The sequence below is a fragment of the Lemur catta genome, chromosome X, assembly GCF_020740605.2.
Source record: "Lemur catta isolate mLemCat1 chromosome X, mLemCat1.pri, whole genome shotgun sequence".
NCBI classification, from domain to species: domain Eukaryota; kingdom Metazoa; phylum Chordata; class Mammalia; order Primates; family Lemuridae; genus Lemur; species Lemur catta.
In genome coordinates, this window is record NC_059155.1 from 30,557,399 (window position 1) to 30,581,843 (window position 24,445).

The 24,445-nt window shown below is 39.2% G+C and overlaps 2 protein-coding genes across 2 annotated transcripts in view; both read right to left on the reverse strand.

Moving 5' to 3' along the window:
* LOC123628186 (fibrous sheath-interacting protein 2-like) overlaps window positions 1-20,716 on the reverse strand; it is a 29,351-nt gene extending 8,635 nt beyond the window's left edge. Inside the window, exons 1-4 of the mRNA XM_045537828.1 lie at window positions 20,577-20,716; window positions 19,461-19,602; window positions 18,652-18,762; window positions 18,107-18,227 (exon numbers count right to left, since the gene is read on the reverse strand). Of these exons, the coding sequence (XP_045393784.1) occupies window positions 18,107-18,227; window positions 18,652-18,762; window positions 19,461-19,602; window positions 20,577-20,716 (514 nt within the window). The remainder of the gene's footprint in view (window positions 1-18,106; window positions 18,228-18,651; window positions 18,763-19,460; window positions 19,603-20,576) is intronic.
* Window positions 20,717-20,837: 121 nt separating this feature from the next.
* Window positions 20,838-23,814, reverse strand: LOC123628187 (fibrous sheath-interacting protein 2-like). Its single transcript, XM_045537829.1, has 5 exons — window positions 23,526-23,814; window positions 23,010-23,135; window positions 22,189-22,350; window positions 21,076-21,165; window positions 20,838-20,894 (listed from the first exon to the last, which is right to left on the reverse strand). Exons 1-5 carry the CDS (start codon window positions 23,646-23,648, stop codon window positions 20,838-20,840), a joined length of 558 nt encoding a protein of 185 aa, XP_045393785.1. The 5' UTR covers window positions 23,649-23,814.
* Window positions 23,815-24,445: the final 631 nt, after the last annotated feature.

A 24,445-nucleotide genomic window follows, 5' to 3' on the forward strand; every position in this document is an offset into this window, starting at 1 on the left:
TTTCTTATTGGTTCTTCCCTCTCAGTCTCACATTCTCTTTCTTTTAACTCTGTTCCCTGCCAACTCATCCTTTATAAATAAACTCCTTCCTTCCTTCCTTAGTTCTTTTCCTCCCTTCCTCCGTTTCTCCTTCCCTCTTTCACTCTAACTTTGTTTTACTTTTTCTATCTTTTTTACTATGTTTTCTTTATTGGCCCCTCCATTTAGAACCTATTTCATTCTCTTTCTTGCTTTGTTTATTGCAGTGGCATTTCTTATTGAATCTTCCTTCTTAAACGTCTTCTCTCTCTCTTCTCTTTTTTTCCTTCTCTCTGTCACTAACATTTTTATACTTGTTTCTTATTCATTCCTCTTTTTTACCCCCCCCCCTTATTTTTATAATCCCCTCCTTTTAAAATATTTCTTTTTCTCTTTCATGTAAAGTCTTACTGGCTTTTTGTTTTGAAACTTTTCTTTTTTTTGTTCTATTTCTGTCTCACTTTCCTTTTCTACCTCTCCATATCTTTCTCTTTTTATTTCTTTTTAACCATTCTTTGTACACTTTATTCCCACAGGCTCCCTCCTGCTTGTGAAGCATTTTTCCTTTCTGTCTGTGATTCTCTCTCTCTTTTTTTCCTTTCTGGCTTTTTTCTTTCTTTCTTTTTCTTTCTCATTCTCTTATTTTCTCCTTTATTTTACTTTTTCTTATTAATTATTCCCTTTTAAACATTCCCTCTCTATTTCTTTCTTCATTTCTTACTCCTTCCTACCTTCATTCTTTCCTTTCTTCCCTTTCTCTGTCTTTTTCTTGCTCCCTTTCTTTATTTTCTATTTCCCTTCTGTGCCTGCCTGCATGCTTTCCTTCCTTCCTATCCTATCTTATATTCCCTCTTTTTAAAAATACTCTCTATTTACTGGACCCTATTTAAAACTTCCCATTTCCTTTCTTTCCTTTTCTACCTCTCTTTCTTTTATGTACTGACTTTTTTTTCCTTCTGGGCATTCCTTTTCAAAATCACTTCTTCCTTCCTCTCTTCCTCTATCCCTCCCCCTTAGTTTCAATTTACTCCAACCTGCTTCCCCTCCTATCTAGCTGTTATGCACCTATCGTTCTATCGTACTTCCTTGTAATATTCCAACTGACTTCTTTTTAGATTTCTCTTTGCCTGCTTTCCGCAGTTGTATGAAATTTTCTTACTAGTGCCTCTCTTGCAACCCCTCTCTGTGTCCCGCTCAGATGCTCTTCTTTTCAGTTTTGTTCTTTCCTACAGACTCATCACTATATTTTTTATTATTTATTTATTTATTTATTTTTTGAGGCAGAGTCTCACTCTGTTGCCCGGGCTAGAGTGCCCTGGCATCAGCTTAGCTCACAGCAACCTCAAACTCCTGGGCTCAAGTCATCCTCCTGCCTCAGCCTCCCTAGTAGCTGGGACTACAGGATCTTGTCACCATGCCTGGCTAAGTTTTTCTATTTTTCGTAGAGACGGGGTCTCGCTCTTGCTGAGGCTGGTCTCAAACTCCTGAGCTCTAGTGATCCTCCTGCCTTGGCCTCTCACAGTGCTAGGATTACAGGCGTGAGCCACCACCCCTGGCCTCCAGACTAATCACTTTAAACTTCTCTTTCTTCCCATATCTTCCTGCCTTCTTCCTGCCCCCTTCGTTCCTTCTTTTCTTCTCCTTTGTTGCCTTTTCTATGTCTTTTCTCACTCCATTTCTTTCGCTAGCTCTCTTTCTCTATTCTTACCCTGCCTGCATGCTTTCCCTTTTTTCTTCCTCTCTCCTGCCCCCCTTAATTTTTTCTTCCTTCCTTCCTTCCTTCCTTCCTTCCTTCCTTCCTTCCTTCCTTCCTTCCTTCCTTCCTTCCTTCCTTCCTTCCTTCCCTGCCTCCCTCCCTCCTTTCCTCCCTTCCTTCCCTCCTTTCTTTTGTTTCTCCATCCGTAATCCCTGACCTCTCTCCTATCTTCCTTCATTTCTCCCTCCCTTTCTCCTTTCCTCTTCCATAATTTTCTCCTTCTTTCCCTCTTACTTGCTTTCATCTATCTCTCATTCCTTCCTTCTTCCCATTCTTGTTTTATGTTCTTTCTACTGGCTCCTCTTTTTAAATTACTCACTCTCTCTCTCTCTCTCTCATTCTATCTTTTTATTCATTGTTTGTTTTACTTGCTTCTGTGTGCTCTCTCTGTCTCCTGTCCATCTACTTATTTGCCAATCCATCTACATATCTAGCTATCTACCAAGCTTTTAATTATCTCTCTTTCTGTCTTATGTTTCTGTTTCTTGCTGTTTCCGACTTTAAAATCTGTCCCCCCACCAATTGTACTTGGTTTTCTTATGGCTCCTCCCTCTCACTCTCATATTCTCTTTCTTCCTTTAACTGTTCCCTGTTGACTCATCCTTTATAACCTTCTTTCCTCCTTCCTAAGTTTGTTCTTTACTTCCTTCTTCCTTCCTCCCTCCCTCTTTCTCTCACTGCATTTTATTCTTTATATCTTTTTTGCGCTATGTTTTCTTTATTGGCTCCTTCTTTAAGAATTTATTTTATTATTTTTCTCTCTTGCTTTCATTATTTACTGCAGTGGCATTTCTTATTGACCCTTGATGGTTAAACACCTTTCTCTCTTCCCTTCTTTCCTCCCTTGGCTCTCTACCTCCCTCCTCTCCCTCCTCAACACTAACATTTTTTGTAGTCCTTTCCTAATTCGTCTTCTTTTTGTACATCTCTCTTAAATTTATTTGATTATTGGCACCTCATTTTAAACTTTTCTTTTTCTCTTTCTTTTTTGTGTAAAATCTTCTTACAAGCTATTAAATTTTAAACTTTTCTCTTTTGTTCTCTATTTCTGTCTCTCTATCTTTCTCTTTTGTTTATCTTTTTGTATACTTTATTCTTACTGGCTCCTTCCTACTTGTGTAATGCTCTCCCTGTCTTGTTTCTGTTTCTTTTCTCCTTCCTCCCATCCTTTCTTCTTACTTCCTTTTTTCTTTCTTTTTTCCTTATATTTCTCTCATTCTCATATTTTTACCTTTTCTTAGAAAAATTAATTAATGCTTTAAAATGTTTCTTTCGTTCTTTTCTTACTCCTTCCTTACTTCACTCTTCCCTTCTTTCCTTTCCCTTCCTTTCCCTCGTCCTCCCCTTCCTTCCTTCCTTCCTTCCTTCCTTCCTTCCTTCCTTCCTTCCTTCCTTCCTTCCTTCCTTCTTTCTTTCTTCCTTCCTTCCTTCCTTCCTTTCTTCCTTTTTCCTTTTCTTTCTTCCTTTTCTTTCTTTTTCTCTTTCATTCCCTGTGCCTGTCTGTATGCTGCCTATTTCCCTTCTTTCTGCCTTTCTCCTTTCCTTCTACTTTATTCCTTCCTCCCTTATTATCCTATCTTATACAGTATTCCCTCTTTCATTCTCTTTTTACTGGCCCCTTGAAAAAATGTTTTTAATTTCCTGTTTCCCTTCTTAATTCTCTTTTATGCACTGACATTTTTACTGGGTTTTCCTTTTGAAAATCTCTCTCCCTCCCTCCCTTCCTTTGTCCTATCTTCTTTTCCATTTATACCTCCCTCCTTTCCTATCTGTCATTCATCCATCTATCTATATTATTTTACTGTAAGATTCAACTGGCTTCTTCCTTATAGGCCTCTTTCCCTGATGTTCGTAATTGTACATAATTTTCTTACTAGCTCCTCCTTTTCGAGCCCTTCTCTGTCTCTCACTCTCACATTCCCTCTTTTTTTTTTTTTTTTTTTTTTTTGACACAGAGTCTCGCTCTGTTGCCCGGGCTAGAGTGAGTGCCGTGGCATCAGCCTGGCTCACAGCAACCTCAGACTCCTGGGCTTAAGCGATCCTACTGCCTCAGCCTCCCGAGTAGCTGGGACTACAGGCATGAGCCACCATGCCCGGCTAATTTTTTGTATATATATTTTTTAGTTGGCCAGATAATTTCTTTCTATTTTTAGTAGAGACGGGGTCTCACTCTTGCTCAGGCTGGTCTCGAACTCCTGACCTCGAGCAATCCACCCGCCTCGGCCTCCCAGAGCTAGGATTACAGGCGTGAGCCACCGCGCCCGGCCACATTCCCTCTTTTTAAAAAAATTTTGCTCTTTCTTACAGACTCATCACTTTAACCTTCTTTCTTTCTACCCCTTCCTTCCTTTCTATCTTGTCCCTTCCCTTCTTTTCTTTCTTGTCATTGCCTTTTCCTATGTCTTTTCTCACTCCATTTTGTTCACTGTGTCTCTCTCTCTTTCCCTGTCTTTCTTTCTCTATTCTTACCCTGACTGCATGCTTTCCTTTCTTTCTTCTTGTCTTCCTTCATCCTTACCTACCAACCTACTTCTTTCCTTCCTTGTTTTTTCCCTTTCTTCCTGCCTCTTTCCGCCTTCCATTTGTTCATTCTTTTTTTTACTGTTTCCTGCTTTTAAACATTTGTCTTTTCATCTCTATCTCTTTTGTCCCAACTTTCTCTTTATGTCTATTTCATACAGTCCTTTATGTTGGCTTATGCTTTTCAAAGTCCAAGCTGTCTGTCTGCCTGTCTGTCTGTGTATCTATCTATCTATCTATCTATCTATCTATCTATCTATCTATCTATCTATCTATCTAGTATCTATCTATCTATGTGTCTATCTACTTACCTGAGTACTTACCTGGCTATTTATCCATCTTTATTTTATTGTCTCTCTTTTAAGTGACTTTCACTTTTTAAATCTCCTCCTCAGCAACACAATTGTATCTGATTTTCTTAGTGGCTTCTCCCTCTCACCCTCATATTCCCTTTCTCTTCTTTAACTCTTTTCCCTATTGACTATTTATAAACTTTTTTCCTTCTTTCTTATTTTCTTTCCATTCTTTCTTCCTCTCTTCTTTCTCTCCTCCCTTTTCCCCTTCTATTCTTGTTCTTTACTTTTTCTAGTGACTCCTCTTTTTAAACCATTTCTTTCCTTCCCCCTCTTTTTTGTGCTACTCTTTTTATTGATTTCATATGGTCTTTTATTTAAAACTGGCTTCTACCTTTAATATCTGTTCTATCAATCTACCTATCTATCTAATCTGTCTTCCTGCCTTATGTCTGCCATCCTTCCTGTCTACCTAGCTATCATCCATTAATCTATCTTTCTTTATTTTACTCTACTTTCAACTAGCTTCTTCTTTTAAGATCTCTCCTCTTCCTGCCTCCACTTCTTCCCTTCCTGTTTTCTTCCTTCTTTTGTCCCTGCCTCTATAACCTTTCTGTCATTTCTTACTCCATTTCTTTAACTGTCTCTATCTCGGACTTTCTTTCTCTATTTGTTCTCTGGCCCTTGCCTACCTGCCTACCTGCCTTCCTTCTTTCCTCCATTTTCTCTCCCTACTTTCCTCCCTTTCGCCTGCCCCCTTCATCCTTCTTTCCTTCCTTCCTGCCTACCTGCCCTCCCTCCCGCCTTCCCTACTTCCTTTCTTCCTTTCTTCTTTTACTCCCTTTCTACTGGCTGCTCTTTTAAAACTGTTTTCTTCCCTCCCCCATTGTTTCTTTATAACTCTCTTTTTCATATTTTTTGATACTGGTTTCTGACTTTCATATTCTATCTATCTATTTATCATCTATCTATCTCATCTATCTGCTTACCTGCCAACATACCTACCATCTATTTATCTATTCAGCTGTCAGTCATCTATCCTTCTGTCTCCATTTTTTGCCTGATTCCTACTTTTATAATCAGTTCCTCACAGCACAATTGTACTTGATTCTTTTCTTGTTTCTTTTTGGATTTTTTTCTAGTCTTAGCCATTTTTAATGGAAAAAGTATACAGTTGAACTAGATTGTTTTCTTGTTTTCTCCTTTCTTTCCCTCTAATATTCCCTTTCATTTTTAGAATCTACTTTTTCTTACTGATAATCCTTTATAAACTTCTTTCCAACAAAAAACAAACAAACTTCTTTCCTTCTTCCTAAGTACCTTTCTTCCTCCCTGCTTCCCTCCCTTTCCCTCTTTCACTCTCACTTTATTTTACTCTTCTTTTTGGTGGGTATTTTTACTTTTTAAAATTATTTTTATAGATTTAGGGGGTACAAGTGCTGTGTTGTTACATGGATATATTGTGTAGTGGTGAAGTCTGGGCTTTTTGTGTAACCATCAGCTTATTAGTGTACGTAGTACCCATTAGGTAATTTCTCATCCCACACCCACCTGTCACCCTTCCCAGTCTCCAGTGTCTATCATTCCGTTCCGTATGTCCATGTGTACACAGTATTGAGCTCCCACTTGTAAGTGAGAACATGCAGTATTTGATTTTATTGTACTGTTTCCATCTTTGCATAGTTTTCTTTATGGGCTCCTTCTTTTAGAACTTTTGTTCTCTTTGTCTGTTATCATTATGTTTTACAGTGGCGTTTCTTATTGACTCTTCTTTGTTAAACATCTTACTTTTTTCTCTTGTCTTTCTTTCCTTCTCTTTCTCTCTGTCATTACCATTTTTTAGTATTTCTTAACCACTTCTTTCCCCCTTGTTTAGATCTTTCTCTCTGTGTCTCTCTTAAATTTCTTTTATTATTGGCTCCATTTCAAAGTTTTCTTTTTCTCTTTCTCTTCTTTGTAATGTTTTCTTACAGCCTTCGTGTGTTTAAACTTCTCTCTTTTTTGTTCTCTTTGTTTCTGTCTCCTTTTCCTTTCCTATCTCTCTACTTCTTTTCTTATCTTTTTTGTACGCTTTATTCTTACTGGCTCTTTCCTGCTTATGTTTCTTTTTGTTTCTATTTATTTTCCCTTTTTTTCTTCTGTCTCTTTCTTCTTACTGTCTCACATTCTTATATTTTTCTCCTTTATGTTATTTAGTCAATTTTAAACATCTTCTCTATTTCTTTCTTAATTTCTTACTCCATCCTACCTCCATGCTTTCCTTCTTTCTTTCCCTTATTCCTTCTCTATGTCTTTTTCTTGCTCCCTCTCTTTATTTCTATTCTCCTCTGTGCCTGTCTGCAGGCATGCTCACTTGCCTTCCTTTCTTCCTTCTTTCTTTTTTCTTCTCTCATTCCTTTCTTCCATCCTATCCTATCCTATCCTATCCTATCCTATCCTATCCATATTCCCACTTTCCCGTACTCTCTATTTACTGGCCCCTTTAAAATATGTTTTTGATTTCTTCTCTTTGCTTTTCCAACTCTCTGTTTTTTATGTACTTTTTACTGTGTTCTCCGTTTGAAAACTGATTTTTTTCTGTTCTTTCTTTCATCTTTCTTTCTTTTTATACCTCCCTCCTTTCCTATCTAGCTGTCATCCACCTATCTTATTTTATGATAATATTTTAACTGACTTCTTCCTTATAGATCTTTCTCTTTGCTGTTCACAATTGTACTTTATTTTCTTATTAGCTCCTCCTTTTCAAACCTTTCTTTCTGTCTCTCTCACATTCTTTTCTTTTTTATTTTACTGTTTTCTACAGACTAATCACTTTAAACTTCTCTTCCTTTCCACCCCTCCCTTCCTTCTTTTCTTCTTTCCTTTACTGGCCCTTTCTATGTTTTTTCTCACTCTACTTCATTCTCTTTCTGTCTCTTTCTTTCTCTATTCTTACCCTGCCCGCATGCCTGCTGTCCTTTCTTCCTTCCTCCTGTGCCTTCATCCTTCCTCCCTTTCTCCTTCCCTCCCCCTTTTTCCTCCCTTCCATGCCTTCCTCCCTCCTTCCCTTCCCTATTTCCTTCCTTCCGTTCTTTCATTTTGTACTTGCTCTTGTTTTGAAACATTTTTCATTTCATCTGTATCTCTTTTCTTCTAACTCTTTCTTTGCATTTATTTTATAGTCTTTTACATTGGCTTATGCCTTTTAAAGTATGATCTTATCTATCTATCATCTATCTATATATCTGTTTATCTATCATCTATTATGTCTGTCTCCCTGATCTACCTGACTACTTACCTATGTACCCACCTAGCTATCCATGTTCATTTTACTGTTTTTTTTTCTGATTTTCTTTTTAAATATCCTCCCCATTAACACAACTGTACTTGATTTTCTTATAGGCTTCTCTCTCCCACACTCACAATCTCTTTCCGTCTTTAACTTTGTTCCCTACTGATTCATCCCTTTGAAACTTCTATCTCTCTGGGAGGCCGAGGCAGGAGGATCGCTCAAAGTCAGGAGTTCGAGACCAGCCTGACCAAGAGCGAGACCCAGTCTCTACTAAAAAATGGAAAGAAATTATCTTGACAACTAAGAATATATAGAAAAAATTAGCTGGGCATGGTGGCACATGCCTGTAGTCCCAGCAACTGGGGAGGGTGAGGCAGAAGGATTGCTTAAGCCCAGGAGTTTGAGGTTGCTGTAAGCTAGGGTGACGCCAGGGCACTCTAGCCTGGGCAAAAGAGCGAGACTCTGTCTCAGAAAAACAAACACAAACAACAACAAAAAAAACCTATCCATCCATCCATCCATAGACCTGTCTACCTACTTCCCTCCCTTCCACCTACCTGTCATCCTTTTATCTATTTACACTTATTTTACTCTATTTTATCTGATTTCTTTTTAGATCTCTCTTTGCCTGTCTTTCATAGATGTACTTAGTTTTCTTACTTACTCTGTTTAAACTCCTGTGTCTTAATGTCACCTTTTCTTCTTTTTTTTATTTTACTATTTTCCTAGCTTCACCCCTTTAAAATTTTGTCTCTTCCTCCCTCCCTCCCTTCCCTCCTTTCCCTCTTTTTTCCCTCATTCCATTCCCTTCCCTTCCCTCCTTCTGCCTTTTTATCTTTACTACCTGCCTCTATGTCTCCTTCTTATCCCTTTTACCCTCTCTCTGGCATTGTCTTTTCTCTGGGAGCCTATATGCCTGCCTGCCTATCGCCCCAGCTTCCCTTCCTACCTCCTCCCTGCTTCCTGCCTTTCATACATCCTCCCCCCTTCCTTCCTTCTTCCCATTTTTCCTACTCCTTTTCTCCCTCTCTCTTTCTCTCTCCTTCCTATACTTTTCTTTTCTTAGAAAAAAGTGGCTCCTCTTTCAATCTTTTTTCCTTTACTCTCTCCTTTTTTCTTTTTCTTTTTCTTTTTTTTTTTTTTTTGAGACAGAGTCTCACATTGTTGCCCAGGCTAGAGTGAGTGCCGTGGCGTCAGCCTAGCTCACAGCAACCTCAAACTCCTGGGCTTAAGCGATCCTCCTGCCTCAGCCTCCCAAGTAGCTGGGACTACAGGCACGCACCACCATGCCTGGCTAATTTTTTCTATATATATATTTTAGTTGTCCAGATAATTTATTTCTATTTTTAGTAGAGACGGGGTCTCGCTCAGCCTGGTCTCGAACTCGGGCTAGGATTACAGGTGTGAGCCACCACGCCAGGCCTTTTCTTTTTAATACTTTCTTCTCTTCTGGCCCCTCCTCTTAAAAATCCTTTCTACATACCTATGTACCTGTCAGCCTACCTAGCTACCTAGCTGTCATGCATCATTTTTACTGTATTTTTGACTGACTTCTTTATAGATCCCTCTCCCTGTCCTCCACTTCCATCCTTCCTTCTTTCTTCTTTCCTTCCCTCCTCCCTTTCTTCCATCCTTCCTGTCTCTATACCCTTTATCTATTCTTGCTCCATTTCTGTTTTTTCTGCTGACTTAGTGAATTTATTTTCAGTTTTCAGGTTTGACACTGGAGGTATAGAATAAATTTATAAGACAAAACATTTGGAAATCATATTAATTTTAAAACTCTAGTATATTAAGTATTCATTGTTTTGATTTTAGCAAATGCATAAAAACATGGTAAGAAAATGAAAGAAATCGTTCCCAAATCCTAACACTCAGAGATAGACATAATGATATTTTGCTGTTTTTGCCTTCCATTCTTTTCCCTGGGCATAGATACATGCATATTTTTATGAAAATTAGAATCATATTGCACATACTATTTTGTAACCTGCTTTTTCCCCCAATTAGGAGCATTTCCAGACTATTACTCCACTCATTACTTTTTAATACAAACCATTTGTATGTATTTATTAATTTTCACTATCTTGTTCCCCGTCTCTCTTTTCTTCCCTGCTGTACGTCTGTCTTCTTGTCTTCCTCCCCTCCTTCCCTCCTGCCCCCTTTATCCTTCCTTCCCTCATTTCTTTCTTCTTATCTTCTTTCTTTTCTCCATCCATCCTCTTTAGTCTCTCTCCTTCTTGTCTTCCTTCCTCCTTTCCTCCTTTCCTCCCTCTTTTCTGCCTCCCTCCCTCCCTCCTGTCCTCCCTTCCTTTCTGCTTCCCTTTCTTCCTTTCTTCTCTCCTTCCACCCTTCCTTCCATTCTTCTTTTACTCTCTTGTTACTGGCTCCTCTTTTTAAACTTTTTTCTTTCCTTCTCTTTTTCTTTCTAACTCTATCTTTTTGCACATTCTTTGTTTTTCTGGCTCCTGTCTTTTATGTCCAATCAATCAATCAATCAATCATCTACCTGCCTACCTACCTATTAATATTCAGCTATCAATCATCTATCAATTTCCGTCTTTATTTTACTAATTTTTCTCACTCTTACTTTTTAAAATCTGTCCCCATCACATAATTGTACTTGATTTTCTTACCTGCTCCTCCCTCTTATTCTCACATTCCCTTTCTTTCTTTCATTAACTCTGCTCTCTATTGACTCATCCTTCATAAACTTTTTTCTTTTTTTCTGCCTTCCTTCCTTCTATCCTTCTTTCCCTACTTCTACTATTTTTATACTGGATCACTTTAATAGTTTCTTTCATTCCCTTTCATTTTCTTTTTATATTTTTTGCCTTGTTTTACTACTGGCTTCTCCTTTTTGACATCATTATCTATCCATATATCCTATCTATCTATCCACCTACCTACTACCTAGCTTTCCTACACCTCGCTTTCAGTTTTCATATTTCTCTTTATATTTATTTTACACGCTTGAAGCTCTGACTCGGGGGGGTGGGGAGGATTGGCAATGTACATAACCTAAACTTTTGTACCCCCATAATATGCTGAAATGAAAAAAATGTATTAGAACTAATAAAAAAAAAAGAAAAAAGAAAAAAAAAAGGAAATACAGATTCTCACTATGTTGCCCAGGCTGGTCTCGATTACCTGGGCTCAAGGGATCCTCCTGCCTCAGCCTCCCCAGTAGCTGGGACTGCTCTTCCTCTCTCTGGTTTTCTTCATCTTTTCTTTGTGTGCTTACATGCTTGCCTTCTCCTTCTTCCCTTCCTCCTTCCTTCCCTTCTTCCTATACATTTTTTTACTGGCTTCTCTTTTTAAACTCTTTCCTTCTCTCTGGCTTCTGTAACTCTCTGTCTCATTTGTACTGCTTTTTAAATGGCTTATTCTTTTAAAGTCATATCTATCTATTATCTATTTTATCTTAGTCTATTTTAAAACTGAATTCTACTTTTAAAATATTTCTCTCCCTGGCCTCTACAATATACTTGATTTTCTTCCCTGCTTTTTTTTCAAACTCCTTCACCATTCTCACTCTCACATTTTCACTTTTTAAATTTTGCTCTAAATCTGTTTTTCTTTTTATTTTTTTGTGACAGAATCTCATTCTGTCACCCAGGCTACAGTGCCGTGGCATCAGCCTAGTTCAGAGCTACCTCCAACTCCTGGGCTCCAGTGATCCTCCTGCCTCAGCCTCTGGATACTAGGACTACAGGCAGGGACCACCATGCCTGTCTAATTTTTTTCCATTTTTTCTTTTCTTTCTTTCTTTCTTTCTTTCTTTCTTTCTTTCTTTCTTTCTTTCTTTCTTTCTTTCTTTCTTTCTTTCTTTCTTTCTTTCTTTCTTTCTTTCTTTCTTTCCTTCCTTCCTTCCTTCCTTCCTTCCTTCCTTCCTTCCTTCCTTCCTTCCTTCCTTCCTTCCTTCCTTCCTTCCTTCCCTTTCTTTCTTTCTTTCTTTCTTTTCTTTCCTTTCTTTCTTTCTTCCTTTCCTCTTTCTTTCTTTCTTTTCTTTCCTTTCTTTCTTTCTTCCTTTCCTTCCTTTCCTTCCTTTCCTTCCTTCCTTCCTTTTTCTTTCTTTCTTTCTTTTTTTTTTGTAGAAAGGGGGTCTCGATCTTGCTCAGGCTGGAACTCCTGACCTCAGGCGATCCTCCTGCCTAGGCCAAACTGAGTGCTAGTATTATAGGTGTGAGCCACCATGCAGGGCCTGACTAATCTGTTTTAAACCTCGTTTCTTTTATATATTCTTTCTTCCTTTGTTCTTTTATTCTTTCTTTATGTCTCTTTCTTGATCCCTTTCTTTCCCCTTCTTTCTCACCTCCATGCCTGATAAGCTCCCTCCCTTCCTTCTTTCCTTCCTCCCTCCCTTTCTCCATGCCAACTTTCATTCTTTCTATTCTTCTTTTCCTCTCTTTTTAGTGGTTCCTGTTTTTAAACTTCTTTCTTTCCACTTCTCTCTCTCTTTTCTTTTCTACAGTCTCTACAGAAGTCTGTAGTGTACCAGCTTCTGCCTTTTAATGTCTTTCTTTCTTCCTTCCTTTCATCAATCATATATACCTATCTTCCTATGTATGTACCCATATACTCCGCTGTCTGTCTATCAATCATCTATTCATATCTCTCTCTAGTTTTTGTATATGTAACTAGGTAGGTACATATATTTTTCTGTTTTCAATGTTTTTTTCTATGCTTATCTTAACTGTCTTTTTATTAACTTCTAATTTTAAACCTCTCCCACACCACACATAATTATACCTGCTTGTCCTACTGGCTCCTCACTCTCACATTCTCTTTCCTTCCTTAACTCTTTTCCCTACAGACTCATCTCTTTAAACTTCTTCTTTCCTGTCTCCTTCCTTCCTTATATCTTTTTAATGGCTTCCCTTTAAAAATATTTTCTTCTCTCTCTCTTCTGGAAATTTTTTTTACTGCCATTTTTACTGGCTTCTATTTTTAAAGTTCTCTTTCACTCTCTCTCTCTCATATACTAGCTTGTCTTTTTAAAGTTCTGTCTACCTGCTTACTTATCCTTTCTATCTACATACCTGTCAATTAAATGGACTTTTTCAGACGTCTCTCTCCTTATCCTACACAATTGTATTTAATTTTCTTTCTAGTTCTACCTTTTCAAACTTCTGTCTTTCACTTTCACATTCTTTCTTATTTTACTCTTTTTCCTACAGACTGATCCTTTAAAATTCTTATCTCCCTTTCTCCCTCCTCCTTTTCTCCCTTTCTCTTATACTCTTATTTACTAGTTTCTTTCATAAACTTTTTTTCTTGCATTCTCTTTCTCTTCTGTAACTTTCTTTTTCTGTAGTGCTTTTGTTTTTTAAACTGGCTTCTACTTTTAAAGTCTCTCTCTCTCTCCCTCTCTCTCTCAATAATCCATCATCTACTAACCCGCCTACTCAGCTACCTGGCTATCTGGCTACCAATCATTATTTATCTGTCTTTAATTTACTGTATTTTTAAAACTGACACATCTATGTTTTAAATCCCCCCCCCAAATAGTGTACTTGATTTTCTTAAGGACTCCTCTTTTCAAACTCCCCCTTCTCTCTCACATTTATCTTTGTCTTTATTTTTTCTAACTGACTTGTCCATTTTAAATGTCACTTTCTTTATTTCATTCCTTTTTGTAGGCCTCTTCTTCAATCCCTTTCTTTCATTCTCCATCTCTCTCTCTGCCTGTATGCCTGACCAGCCTCCTTCTTTTTCCCTCCTTCCCTGCTTCCTTCCTTCCTTTTTGCTTCTTTCCTTCCTTCTTTCTCTCCTGCCTTCTCTTTTTCCCCCTCCTTCCTTCTTAAACTTTTTTACTGGCTCTTTTTAAATCGATCTCTCTCTCTTTCTCTCTCTTATACTGGCTTTCTTACTGGCTTGTTTCTTTTAAATTTCTATCTTCATACTTATGTATGCTATCCACTTACCTACCTATCAATCATCCATCTTTATTTTTCAGTATTGATATTGACTTTTAAAAATATCTTTCTCCTCCCCCTTCCCAACTATACATGAGTCTCTTTTAAACCTCTTCCCAACTTTCTAACTCCCTTCCTTCCTCTATTCCTTTCTATGTCTCTTGAACTCTCCCTTTCTTTCACTTTTTCTTTTCTCTTTTTCTCCTTGTAGGCTGTCGCCTTCTTGTTCCTTCCATTCTGGCTCCTTTTCTGCTTTCTATCCCTCCCTCACCGTCTCTGTCTCCTTCCTTCTTTCTATCCCTCCCTCCCATCTTCTTTCCCTATTTTATAACTTCTGTTAAAATTGTTCTCTCCGCTATTTTCCTGTCTTTATTACTCCCTCTTTTTAAAGTCTGTCTGTCTGTCTACCTACTTACATATCAATCATCTGTATCTCTGTCTCTAGTTCATGCTCTACTACAGACTTTTCCATCCCTCTTCCCCTTCCCCCCATATTGTACTTAATTTTCTTACTGGCACCTACTTTTCAATCTCCTTTTCTTGTCTCTATTGCTCTGATTTTCTTAGCCTCTTTTATTTTACTCTTTCTTCTACGTACCCAATAGCATTTAAAGTTCTTTTTGTCCCTTCCTCCCTTCCTTCTCCCTCCCTTTTTTCATAGTGTTTGTTTTCTTTGCCTGCATGTGTATGAACATCCTGTTCTTCCTTGCTTGCTTGCTTAAAGTCTGATCTATTTCTATCTCTTCCATTTGTCTTTATTTACTATGCTATTTAATAATTTCTGCTTTTTAAATCTCCCTCACCCCCACAATTGTACTTGAATTTCTTACCGGCTCCCTCCTCTCAAACTTCTCTTTTTCATTCACGAATCCTTTTATTTTACCTTTTCCTACTGACTCATCCTTTTAAGAGTTGTCTGCCTGCCTTCCTTCCTTCTCTCCCTTCTGACAAAGATACTTCTCTTGACCAAACTTTAGTCAGGCTTTTGAACCTTCTCCTAGGTCCGTCTATGTGCTGGTTTGTAAAATCCAGTTTAGCAAGGACCCTGCTAAGTCCCTTTGGCCAGAAGCCCTCATCCTCCCTGTCTGATCACCCTCAATGTTTGCTCTGGTTCCTCATTCTCCACCATTCCCCAGGTGACATCTGATCACTCTGGCCTGTCTTCAGCAAGACTCCTGGGAGGTCGGTTTAGCCAGAATCTCTTCCTGATGTTTTCTCTGACTAATTTTCCATCCACTGACCCCATCCCTGCTCTTTGGCTGTAAATTCTCACTAGCACATGCTGTATGTGGAATTGAGCCCAGTTCTATCTGAGGTCACTTTCCCCCTATTGCAATAGTCCTGAATAAACTCTGTTTTTTACCACTTTTCCTGCTTTCCAGCTCTGAGTTTCGCTGCCCCTCCCTCTCTCCTCCTTTTACTCTTTTTTCTGGCTCCTGTTTTTAATGCTTTCCTTTATTCTCGTTCTATCTTTCTTGTACTGTTCTTTTTTTTTTTTTTACAGGTTTCTCTTTTTTTATAGTCTAATCTATTTATAAATCAACTATTCTGTCTTTTTAAATTTTTTCCTTCTACTCTAAATCTCTCTCACTTTCACAAACAATTTTACTTGATTTTCTTACTGGCTCTTCCCTTTCAAACATTTTCTTCTGTCTTTCACTCTCAGATTATCTCTTCATTTTTTTATGTTACATTTTCCTAGTTACTCATCCTATTGAACTTTTTATCTTTCTTCCCCCCTCCCTCCCTCCCTTCCTTTCTCCTTCTGTCTTTCCCTTTCTGTGTATCTCTTGCAGAGTTTCCCTCAGTCTCTGTCAGGCTTTCTTCTCTTGTCTTTGCCCGCTTGCCTGCATGCATTTTCCTCTCTCTCCCTCCCTCTTTTCCTCCTTCCTTACTCCTTCTTCATGACTTTTTCCCTTCCTATCATTCTCCCTCCATTCCGCCCTGTCCCTTCCCTTCCTTCTTTTACTCTCATCTTACTGACTTCTGTTTTCAAACTCTTTTATTTCTATCTCTCTTTGTGACTCTTTCGTTTTTGTATTGTCTTTTTCATTGACTTCATTTTATAGTTCTACCTGTACCTATCTGCTTATCTAGCTATCAAATTATCTGTCTTTATTTTATTGTATTTTGAAAACTGATTTTTGTATTTCAACTTTGCCCAACCACACAGCATACACAATTGCATGTGATTTTCTTACTAGTTCTGATTATCAAACTTCTTCCTTTCCTCCTGCTGTTTTTTCTAACTCTTTATTGTACTGTCATTTTTTTCCTCCTCCTTTTTAAAGTGTATCCTACATATCTGTCTGTCTATCTTTATTTTACTATGTTTTTATACTAACTTTTACATTTTTTAATCCTCCCATATTATACTTGATTTTCTTATTTGTGGCTCTAAGTGCTTTTTTCTTTTATCTTGAATTATTTTTCTTTCTTTCCATCTGTTTTGTACTGACTATTTTTTACTGGCTTTTCCTTTTTAGGGCCTTATCTAGATACCTATCTACCCACCTGTCTGCCTATCTAACTAGCTATCAATCATTTCCCTTTCTATTTAACTCTCTTTTCTAGTGACTTTTCAAAACATCCCCCTATCCACCACCATATTGTACTTGATCTTCTTACAGGATCCTCCTTTTCAATCTCCTCCCTTTCCCTTTTCTCGTTTATTTTACTCTTTTCCTACACTGTCCCATCCCTTTTAAACTTGTGTTTTGTTTTCTTTCCTTCTACCCCTCTACACCTAACCTTCCTTTCTGGGTTTTATGCCTTTGTACATGTCTTTCACTGGCTCTCTTTCACTTTCTCTTTTCTTTGCCTTCCTTCCTTCCTTCCCTCCTCTCTCTCTATCCTCTCTTCCTCTCTCCCTCCATCCCTCCTCATTCCCCCTTTTTCCTTCCTTTCCTTCCTGTCTCCAGCCCTCTTTTTCTTTCGTTTTTAAAGCTCACTTATGGGCTCCTCTTCTTAAAATGTTTTTCTTTCTAATTCTCTCTCTTTCCTACTGTCTTGTTTGGTACTGTCTTTTATTTCTGGTTTACTTTTAAAGTCAGATCTATCTATCTGTCCCCCTGTCTGTCATCTATCATGTTTAATCTTTTTTTTTAAACTGAAGTCTCCTTTTTAACTCTTCTCACCCTCCACAATTGTACTTGAATTTCTTACTAGCTCCTCCTTTTCAAACTGCTCTCTCACACAATCACATTCCCTCTTCAGTTACTTTTTCTTTATGACTAATCCTTTTAAAGGTTCCCTTCTTTCCTTCCTTTTTTTCTTTCTTCTTTCTTTTACTTGTTTATCCTATGACTTTTACTCCATCTCTTTCTTTCACCGTTTTGTTCAATTTCTTTGCCTTCCGTCCTTTCTTTCCCCCTTCCCTTCTCTCTCTAGTTTCCCTTTTCACTTTCTCCATCCTTCCTTCCTCCCTTGGTTCCCTCCCTCTCTCTCCCTCCCTCCCCTCCCCCCTGCCACTTCCCTGTCCCCCTTCCTCCCTCTTCCCCCTCCCTCCTCCTTCCCACTTACCTTTTCCCCTCCCTTCTCCTCCCCTTCCTCTCACTTCCCTGTCTTCTTCCCCCTCTGTCCCCCTCCCTCCACCCTCAGACTTACCTGTTCCTCTCCCTCCTCCTCCCCCTCCCTCTCTCCCTCCCTCCCCTTCCCTCTTTCCTCCCACTTAACTGTTCCCTTCCCTTCCCCTCTCCCCCTTCCTCCCACTTCCCTCTCCCCCTTCCTCCCTCTTCCCCTTCCTCTCTCTCCCTCCCTTCCTTCCTCCCATTTCCCTCTCTGCCTTCCTCCCTCCTTCCCATCTACTTCTCCCCCTTCCTACTTCTTCCTTCCTCCTCCTCCCTCTCTCTCTCTCCATCCTTCCCACTCCCTCTCTCTTCCTCCCCCTTTCCTCCATCCCTCCTTCCCCCTTGTTTACTCATTTTTTATGGGCTCCTCTTCTGAAACTTTTTTTAATTTAGTGAATTCTCCTTTTTAACTCCACCCACTCTCTCCTCATCACAATTGATTTCTTACTGGCTGCTCTTTTTCAATTCCCTTTTCTTTTTTCTTTGTCTCTTTCTATCCTTCCTTTCTTCCTCTCCTCTCTTCCTTCCCTTTCTCAATATCTCTTGCTCTTTTCTTTCAATCTCTTTCTCTTTGCTTGCTTGCATATCTGCCTTCCTCCCTTCCTCCCTGGGCACTGGGCAAATGAGCATCTAGGACTTCCATTTGTAAGGTCCTTGTAATCTCATTGTATAAGCAGGGGGGGGTTATAAAGACACTAATATTGAATCTATAAATATGCATCTTCTATTTGCTACTTTGTCTTTTATTGCCTCTATCTCACCTTCTGTTTGATGTGGTCCTTTGTTTTCACATATGTTTTTCTCTGGTTCTTCTGTTTTAAGGTCATTCTTTTGCATTTTTTGTAAATGATAAGCAACTTTTTTCTCTAGAAGTACGTGTTTCTAAAATGTTAAAAAGTATATTTAATATATAAGTTTAATATCAACTTTCCACCAGAAAAGCAAACCAGATATTTCAAATGGGATGCTATAATTGAAGTAAACCCTCATTCCTGTCTTGAGAGTTCTAAAGTCACAATGAGTACAACGCTAGAAATGTATCAGGTGGAAGTTTCCTATTGTGGTCCAGCATGAAGAAAAATATATCTTCATAACTAGATCCAATTGACCTCCATTTCTCACTTTGTGAAGACTGGTCTCATTTCAGACCAGTCCTTGAATTATAGGTTTAGGCTGGGCTGGGTCTCTCCATCCATAGCTACCCTCATGAGTTTAGGCCACTTCTGACAATTCACATTTTAAAATATCAAAAATGGCAAAAGTCTTTTCTCAAACAGCCCAAGTCATTGGTAAAAGCTCACTGTACCTTCCGGTTAGATTCTTCTCGGAATTTTTGCCGTCGTTCTTCAACTCTTGCTTCTCTTTTTACTTCTTCTCCAATCTTTGTTAGAAGTAACAGTTCTTTTGCCTTCCATTTCTAGGGAGCACAATGTTATAGTAGTCAGTGTGGATTGTCTTTCATAGTTTTTTGTTTGTTTGTTTTGTTTTTTTAGTATTGTGTCTATGACCAATAAGCAAATTGGACAAAATAAATGGCCTAACAGAAATTGGGTCAATAATCATGAAAGATCTTACATTGGCTTTAGAATGGGCTTATTTACTGCCCTTTATTGGGAATGTGTTGGAGGGATGCAATGGAATGGCAAAAGAAAGTATTTTGCTATTAGACACTTAATTCAAGCATAAGCCTGGCTCCAAGGATGGATCTAAAAGGATGCTGGCAAAAGAGTTTCTCTTCTGGACTCAGGAGTATGTCATATGTAATCTGCTGGTCTTAAATGTATTTTGACAGAGAAACCAAAGAAATAATAGTCTTGTCTGAATTTGGGGGACTGAGAATGCAGACATGATTATTTTTCACTAGAGCTAAATTGTAAAACTTTAAAGAGCAGATGAGGTATGACTAATGTAATGGATATATAATTTGTGGTTATCAGTCTCACTACTTTAAATAAAAACTTGTACATTATAATAGTGATAAAAGATTAATAGGAGTTTGTTTATTTTTTAGACCTGAAATAACTTCAGGTAATATGGTAAACTGCTAAAAATATTTAGAAATAAAACCACCAGACACAATTTTTCCCTTAATATTTAAAATTTGGCATTCTTCACCTCTTCAATTTGTCTACAGAGATTAAGTTTTCTTCTTATGTCATCCTGATGTCGGCTTTCTTCTTCCTTCATCCAGAGTGCACTCCGTTTTTCTGTAGTGTGTTCAAGCCTGTCCATTTCCTTAGCAGCCACATCTAAACATCTAAGTAAAAGTGAAAATATAAGTGAAGGTAAACTGGGTGTTGCCTTTACAACGACTGCATCTGTTTTGATATTCCCAAGCCACCTGATTGGTTGTTTTTTATTTCTTGAACTACAGGAAATTTAGACTTATTCAGGGACCTTTAAGCTAGCCTGACCCATCAACTCACCAAGCTGTACTTGTTTTAGTAGTCTCTGGTATACAACTCTTTGTTATTGTGGCTGGAACAATGGCAAAATGTGGAACAAAGTGATCAAAAGTATTTTATACAGAAATTATTCATTACTCAGGAGTTTGGGGAACATGAGTTTCCAAAGATGGCTGAAATCAACTGAAGGTCTGACTTCAACAAAAACTAGCAAGATTTGAATTTCCTTTGAAAACAAGTGGGTACTCGTCTCTCTGCAATTCCCAAGTCCCTGAACCTGTGAGATGGATCTATGCAATATTAAGAGCCAGGTGATGGGGAACCGGCCCTCACGCCTGATAAAGGAGGAAGAGAACTGGAACTCATCCCTTTACCTCCCAAGGCATGGGATTGGCCTCTGAATGGTAACATCAAATGTATGTGGGTAATAGTTGGATAATCATACACACTTGATTGGGGAATGACACATGTTTACATTAGCATCAGACAGAGTGATAGCAACTCTCCTATTCTGACCTTGCAGTAATTCCCTTAAACTTAAATTTGAAACATGGGCTTACGACACCTTGTCTCTCCTTCTGCCGCTATGGACTTGGGTTTCCCAAGATCAGGAGTTTGTGTTTTGGATTTCTTCTTCAGATGTCAGTTTGGCTTCCCTCCTGGGCTCCTAGAGGCTGCAGGTTTCTCAGGTAGAAACTCTCCCCCCTAGCCTTGGTACCAAGGTTCCCAATCTCTGTACCTCCCGATATACCTTTCTTTCTCTCCACATTAAAGACTATAGGGATCCACAATGTGTCCATGAAATATGCATGAATTTTGATCGTACCTCTGTTTTATTAACTGTTGTTGCTCCGGAGTTGTTTGTGCACCATCCTGTAATAACCATTTTTGGAACTGAGCTGTACGATAACTTTCCTGATGAGCTCTCTTGGTTTCGTATAATTTCTTTACTTGTTTTTCAATCATTTTCTGAAAGAAAGAAAGATTTAACGTTTTTTTATGTGCCAGAAATAAACCTGTCATTTGATATGTCTTCTTATGTTTCAGGCTTAGCAAACGTCCTGTACTCTGCAAATGGCTAATTCAGTTAGCCTGCATTGAAGTCTAGTGTGTCTCCGTTCCAGACAAGTGAAAATTTTTCTCTCTAAATGAAAGGCAAGTGTCTCATTTTATCTTTTATAGATCCCTTATACAAATTTGATTGCATTTGTTATTAATACTTCTAAGTCAGAATATTATAAGAAAATATTCTGCATAGGACCAAACCTTACATAAAAAAATTTCTTACAGGCCATAAATAAAGCAAATTTAAGTATTTAACTTACTTGTTCTTTTATATAGTTTCTTTCAAAGTCTAATTTTAAACTGGTCAGATAATCCCTGTATTTATTCAGTTCCTTCAAGGAACATACAACCTACAAAAACAAAAACAAAAACTATAAATACAAAGTTTTAACAATCATAACACTTTACAGAGAAGATAGCAAAAAAAACATTCATTTTTGTAACAATTTGGGATCAAGTCTAATAATAATGCATTTTGGTGACAGTTTTGAAGGCAATATTTCTATCCAATTGTATCACCAGGAAATTTCTTTTTAAAAAAATTTCAGAATATTATGCAGGTACAAATGTTTTGGTTACATGAATTGCTTTTGTACAGTTTAAGTCGAAATTATAAGTGTGCCCATTACCCAGATAGTGTACATTATACCCATTAGTATGATTTCACCCATCCCCTCCGCCCCCCTCCCACCTGCTTGATTACTGTGGAGTTTTACTTCCACGTGTCACATCAGTGCTGATCACTTAGTTCCAATTTCATAGTGAGCATATGCGGTGTGTGTTTTTCCATTCTCACAGTACTTCACTTAGAAGAATGGAATTTCTATCCAAATATTATTTCATTAACATGGTTCACATCATAATCAGGAGTTTACCATTCCCAATCAGTTTTTTTATTAAAACTCTAATATAGTAATGATGTTTAACTCCCCAAAGCATTTACTCTAGCAAGTTGTATTTTGCTAGTTTCCCCCTTTGTCTCTAGTTTGCTCAAAGTGTATGGGAAATATTCTTTGACAAGTATAAAGTGACATTATTACTTTTAGAACCAGGGGGGAAAACACTACAATACATTTGGGGGAAAATAAATAAGAGTGTGTCTGTGTCTGTCCTTATATACTCAAATTATTTGGTAATTATCTTTGGTTGTTATAAAAGCAAAAAGGTCAAGTAGGAACAAGTAGTTTTATTTAGAAAAAACAGCTGCCTGATTTCCCTTGGCCCAAATACTGAGTAATTCATTGAGTTTTTTAAATTAGGTACCCTCTATTGCGCAACTAAAAGTTGACATAGACTCGCAGTTAGATACAGAAGCAAGCATCTAAGAAATGCCTAGGTTTCTGCTGGTTAACAGGAAGTAGGCTCCAACGTACTTTATTATTGGTGGTGATGGAGCCAGCTTTCTTCAATCTCCTTAGGATGTCTTTGCGCTTGTAATATGCTTTTAAATGTGGATCATGTAGACTTTTATAGGTGGTTTCCAAAAGTCGGCAGTAAGGATCAGTCAAATTAAAACCATAAGAAGGTTGATAAAGCTGCCAACAGAGTCAAAAGTATTACAAATGTAAGAGGAATAAAATCACACTTTTAAACATCAATGTGTTGAAATGAGTAGGATGTTCATTGAAAATAAAACATGCAAGCAGAATCTGAAGTGAGGGAATACAGACAGTGGACTGATTTGGGTAAAGCTAACTGCCTTTCTCTTCCTCTGCCCTCCCAGACCTGTCTTAAGGCTGGAGGTGGCCTGTGGAATCCCAGTTTGTGAACCCTGTGTTCAATCTGCCTGTAGCCTCAACTTCAGTCCAATTCCTGGACCCAGAGGTTGAAATGAACTGTTGGGAAGGAGAGGAAGACAGTGCATGCCAGGATTTAGGCGCCAGATGGACTCAGATGGATGACTGAGGAATCATCATGGTATGTGTGGCTGGGCAGAAAAGACCCCAAGCTGTCAGAGTGAAGGCTCTGGATTGGAGATAAGGCTGGGTGGGGTGGGCTGAGGAACATCATGAGGCCTTCTATTCAAATCATTAAAGTGAGGTTTAGAAGCTTAAACACATTAACTCATTTAACTCCACTTGGTGTGTGACATTGAAGTTGACATAAAACAAAATCATAGCAAAGTGTTTCCAGTTTAAGAGCAAGCTGAAAAGGGTAAAGAAAATCACTGAAGCATTATTAAAACTTAGTTTACCTTTTCACTTATATTTGTAGTATAGAATACACTCTCGCTTCCTGGGATAACCGGCAGTTTGACCCCAAGAGGCAGATCCAATAGGTGAGACGCTCCGACCTCTGGAATGGGGTTTTTGGTTGTGCTCTGTCAGATACAAGTGGAAAGTTTGTCCAGGAACTGTTCATTTAGTTTAGACCAATCTACTCCCACTTCAATGGGCTACTAATACCTCGGGATAAATCAGAGTCCCACACTCAGGGCTGAAGGAACCTGCTTGGCCGGCTGACAGCCTGGAAGACCTCCTGGCTTCCCTGGGTCACCAGCACTATCTCTGGGCCCCGCCCAAGGCCACCCTGCCCAGTGGAAGCCAGTGGCAGACCCGGCCACCGGCTCCGGGGAGCCAGAGTATGGCAGTCAGGGACCCGCCCCGTTGCCTCCCCCTCTCCGAGCTCTGCTCCCCGTCGGTCTGCTTGCCCCCTGGAGACCCCACCCTGGGGCCAGGAGGAGGAAGACAGCGGACTGGCCGCCACTCACGGTGCCGGGGCCGGGGCCGGTGCCGGTGCCGCACTGTTTCTTGTCTGCATTTACGTTGCCGGCGGCCGCCTTTTTGGCGGCGGCTTCAGCAGTCTTATAGCAGTTCTTGAGGTACAGCTCCATGGCCACCCATCAGCCCCCAGGGGGCTGGGGGCTGGAGTGGAAGCTGTTGTCGTTTCTCCTCTTCACACACAGCTTTCTTGTCCTCTGCCCTGATCAGGTCTGGGCCGCCAACACCACGGTTACCAGGGTAACCTGTCCTCCAGGCCACGCCTCTCACAATGCTGGGTTCCAGGCTGCAGAGCTGACGTCCGCAAAGGGCGACAGCGTCGCCCCAGTGAACGTCACCGTCGGGGTCAGGGGTCATGGGCTGCGTTGGGGGCAGAGGAGCAGTGACCACGTTGCCTCCCTGGACGCGCATGCGCGACAGGCTTCCTCGCCTCAGAGTTGAGAAAGTGGTCCAAAAGTCTGGGTGTAAGAGGACCACAGTCGACATTTTGTATCTCTCTGAAACCAATCCCCGACATTTAAACTAAACCAAATGTATCAAGCTTTATCCATGGGTAGCTGGTTGTGTTATGATTTCAGCTGGACAAATGTCCATGAGTAGTTTTTCTTAGGGCCAGAGGGCTGGCTTTTTACATCTACTCCTTTTATGGACACTGTGGCCCTCCATGTCAGTCCCACACAGGACACTTTGGATTCTTCAAGGGTTCAATGCCTTCCTCTCGTCTTTCTCTTTCCTGTTTTGGGCCCATGATCTCTCTTGCCCTCTCTTCTTTTACTCTCTGTCTTCTAGTTCTTTCTTTCTACCTTCTCATTCAATCAGCTAACATTTATTGAGTGCCTGTCCTATGCCAGAAAATGCTAAGTGCTGACAATGAGTACAGTGATAAAACAGTGAGTAAAACATACTCCCT

Excerpts from the sequence above, each read along its gene's own strand:
- LOC123628187 (XM_045537829.1), bottom strand. The coding sequence starts at position 23,648 with ATGGAGCTGTACCTCAAGAACTGCTATAAGACTGCTGAAGCCGCCGCC. Across the intron at positions 21,166-22,188 it reads CCATCACCACCAATAATAAA|GTTGTATGTTCCTTGAAGGA; the intron begins GTACGTTGGAGC and ends TTGTTTTTGTAG. Across the intron at positions 20,895-21,075 it reads GAAACTATATAAAAGAACAA|AGAGAAAAATTTTCACTTGT; the intron begins GTAAGTTAAATA and ends CCTTTCATTTAG.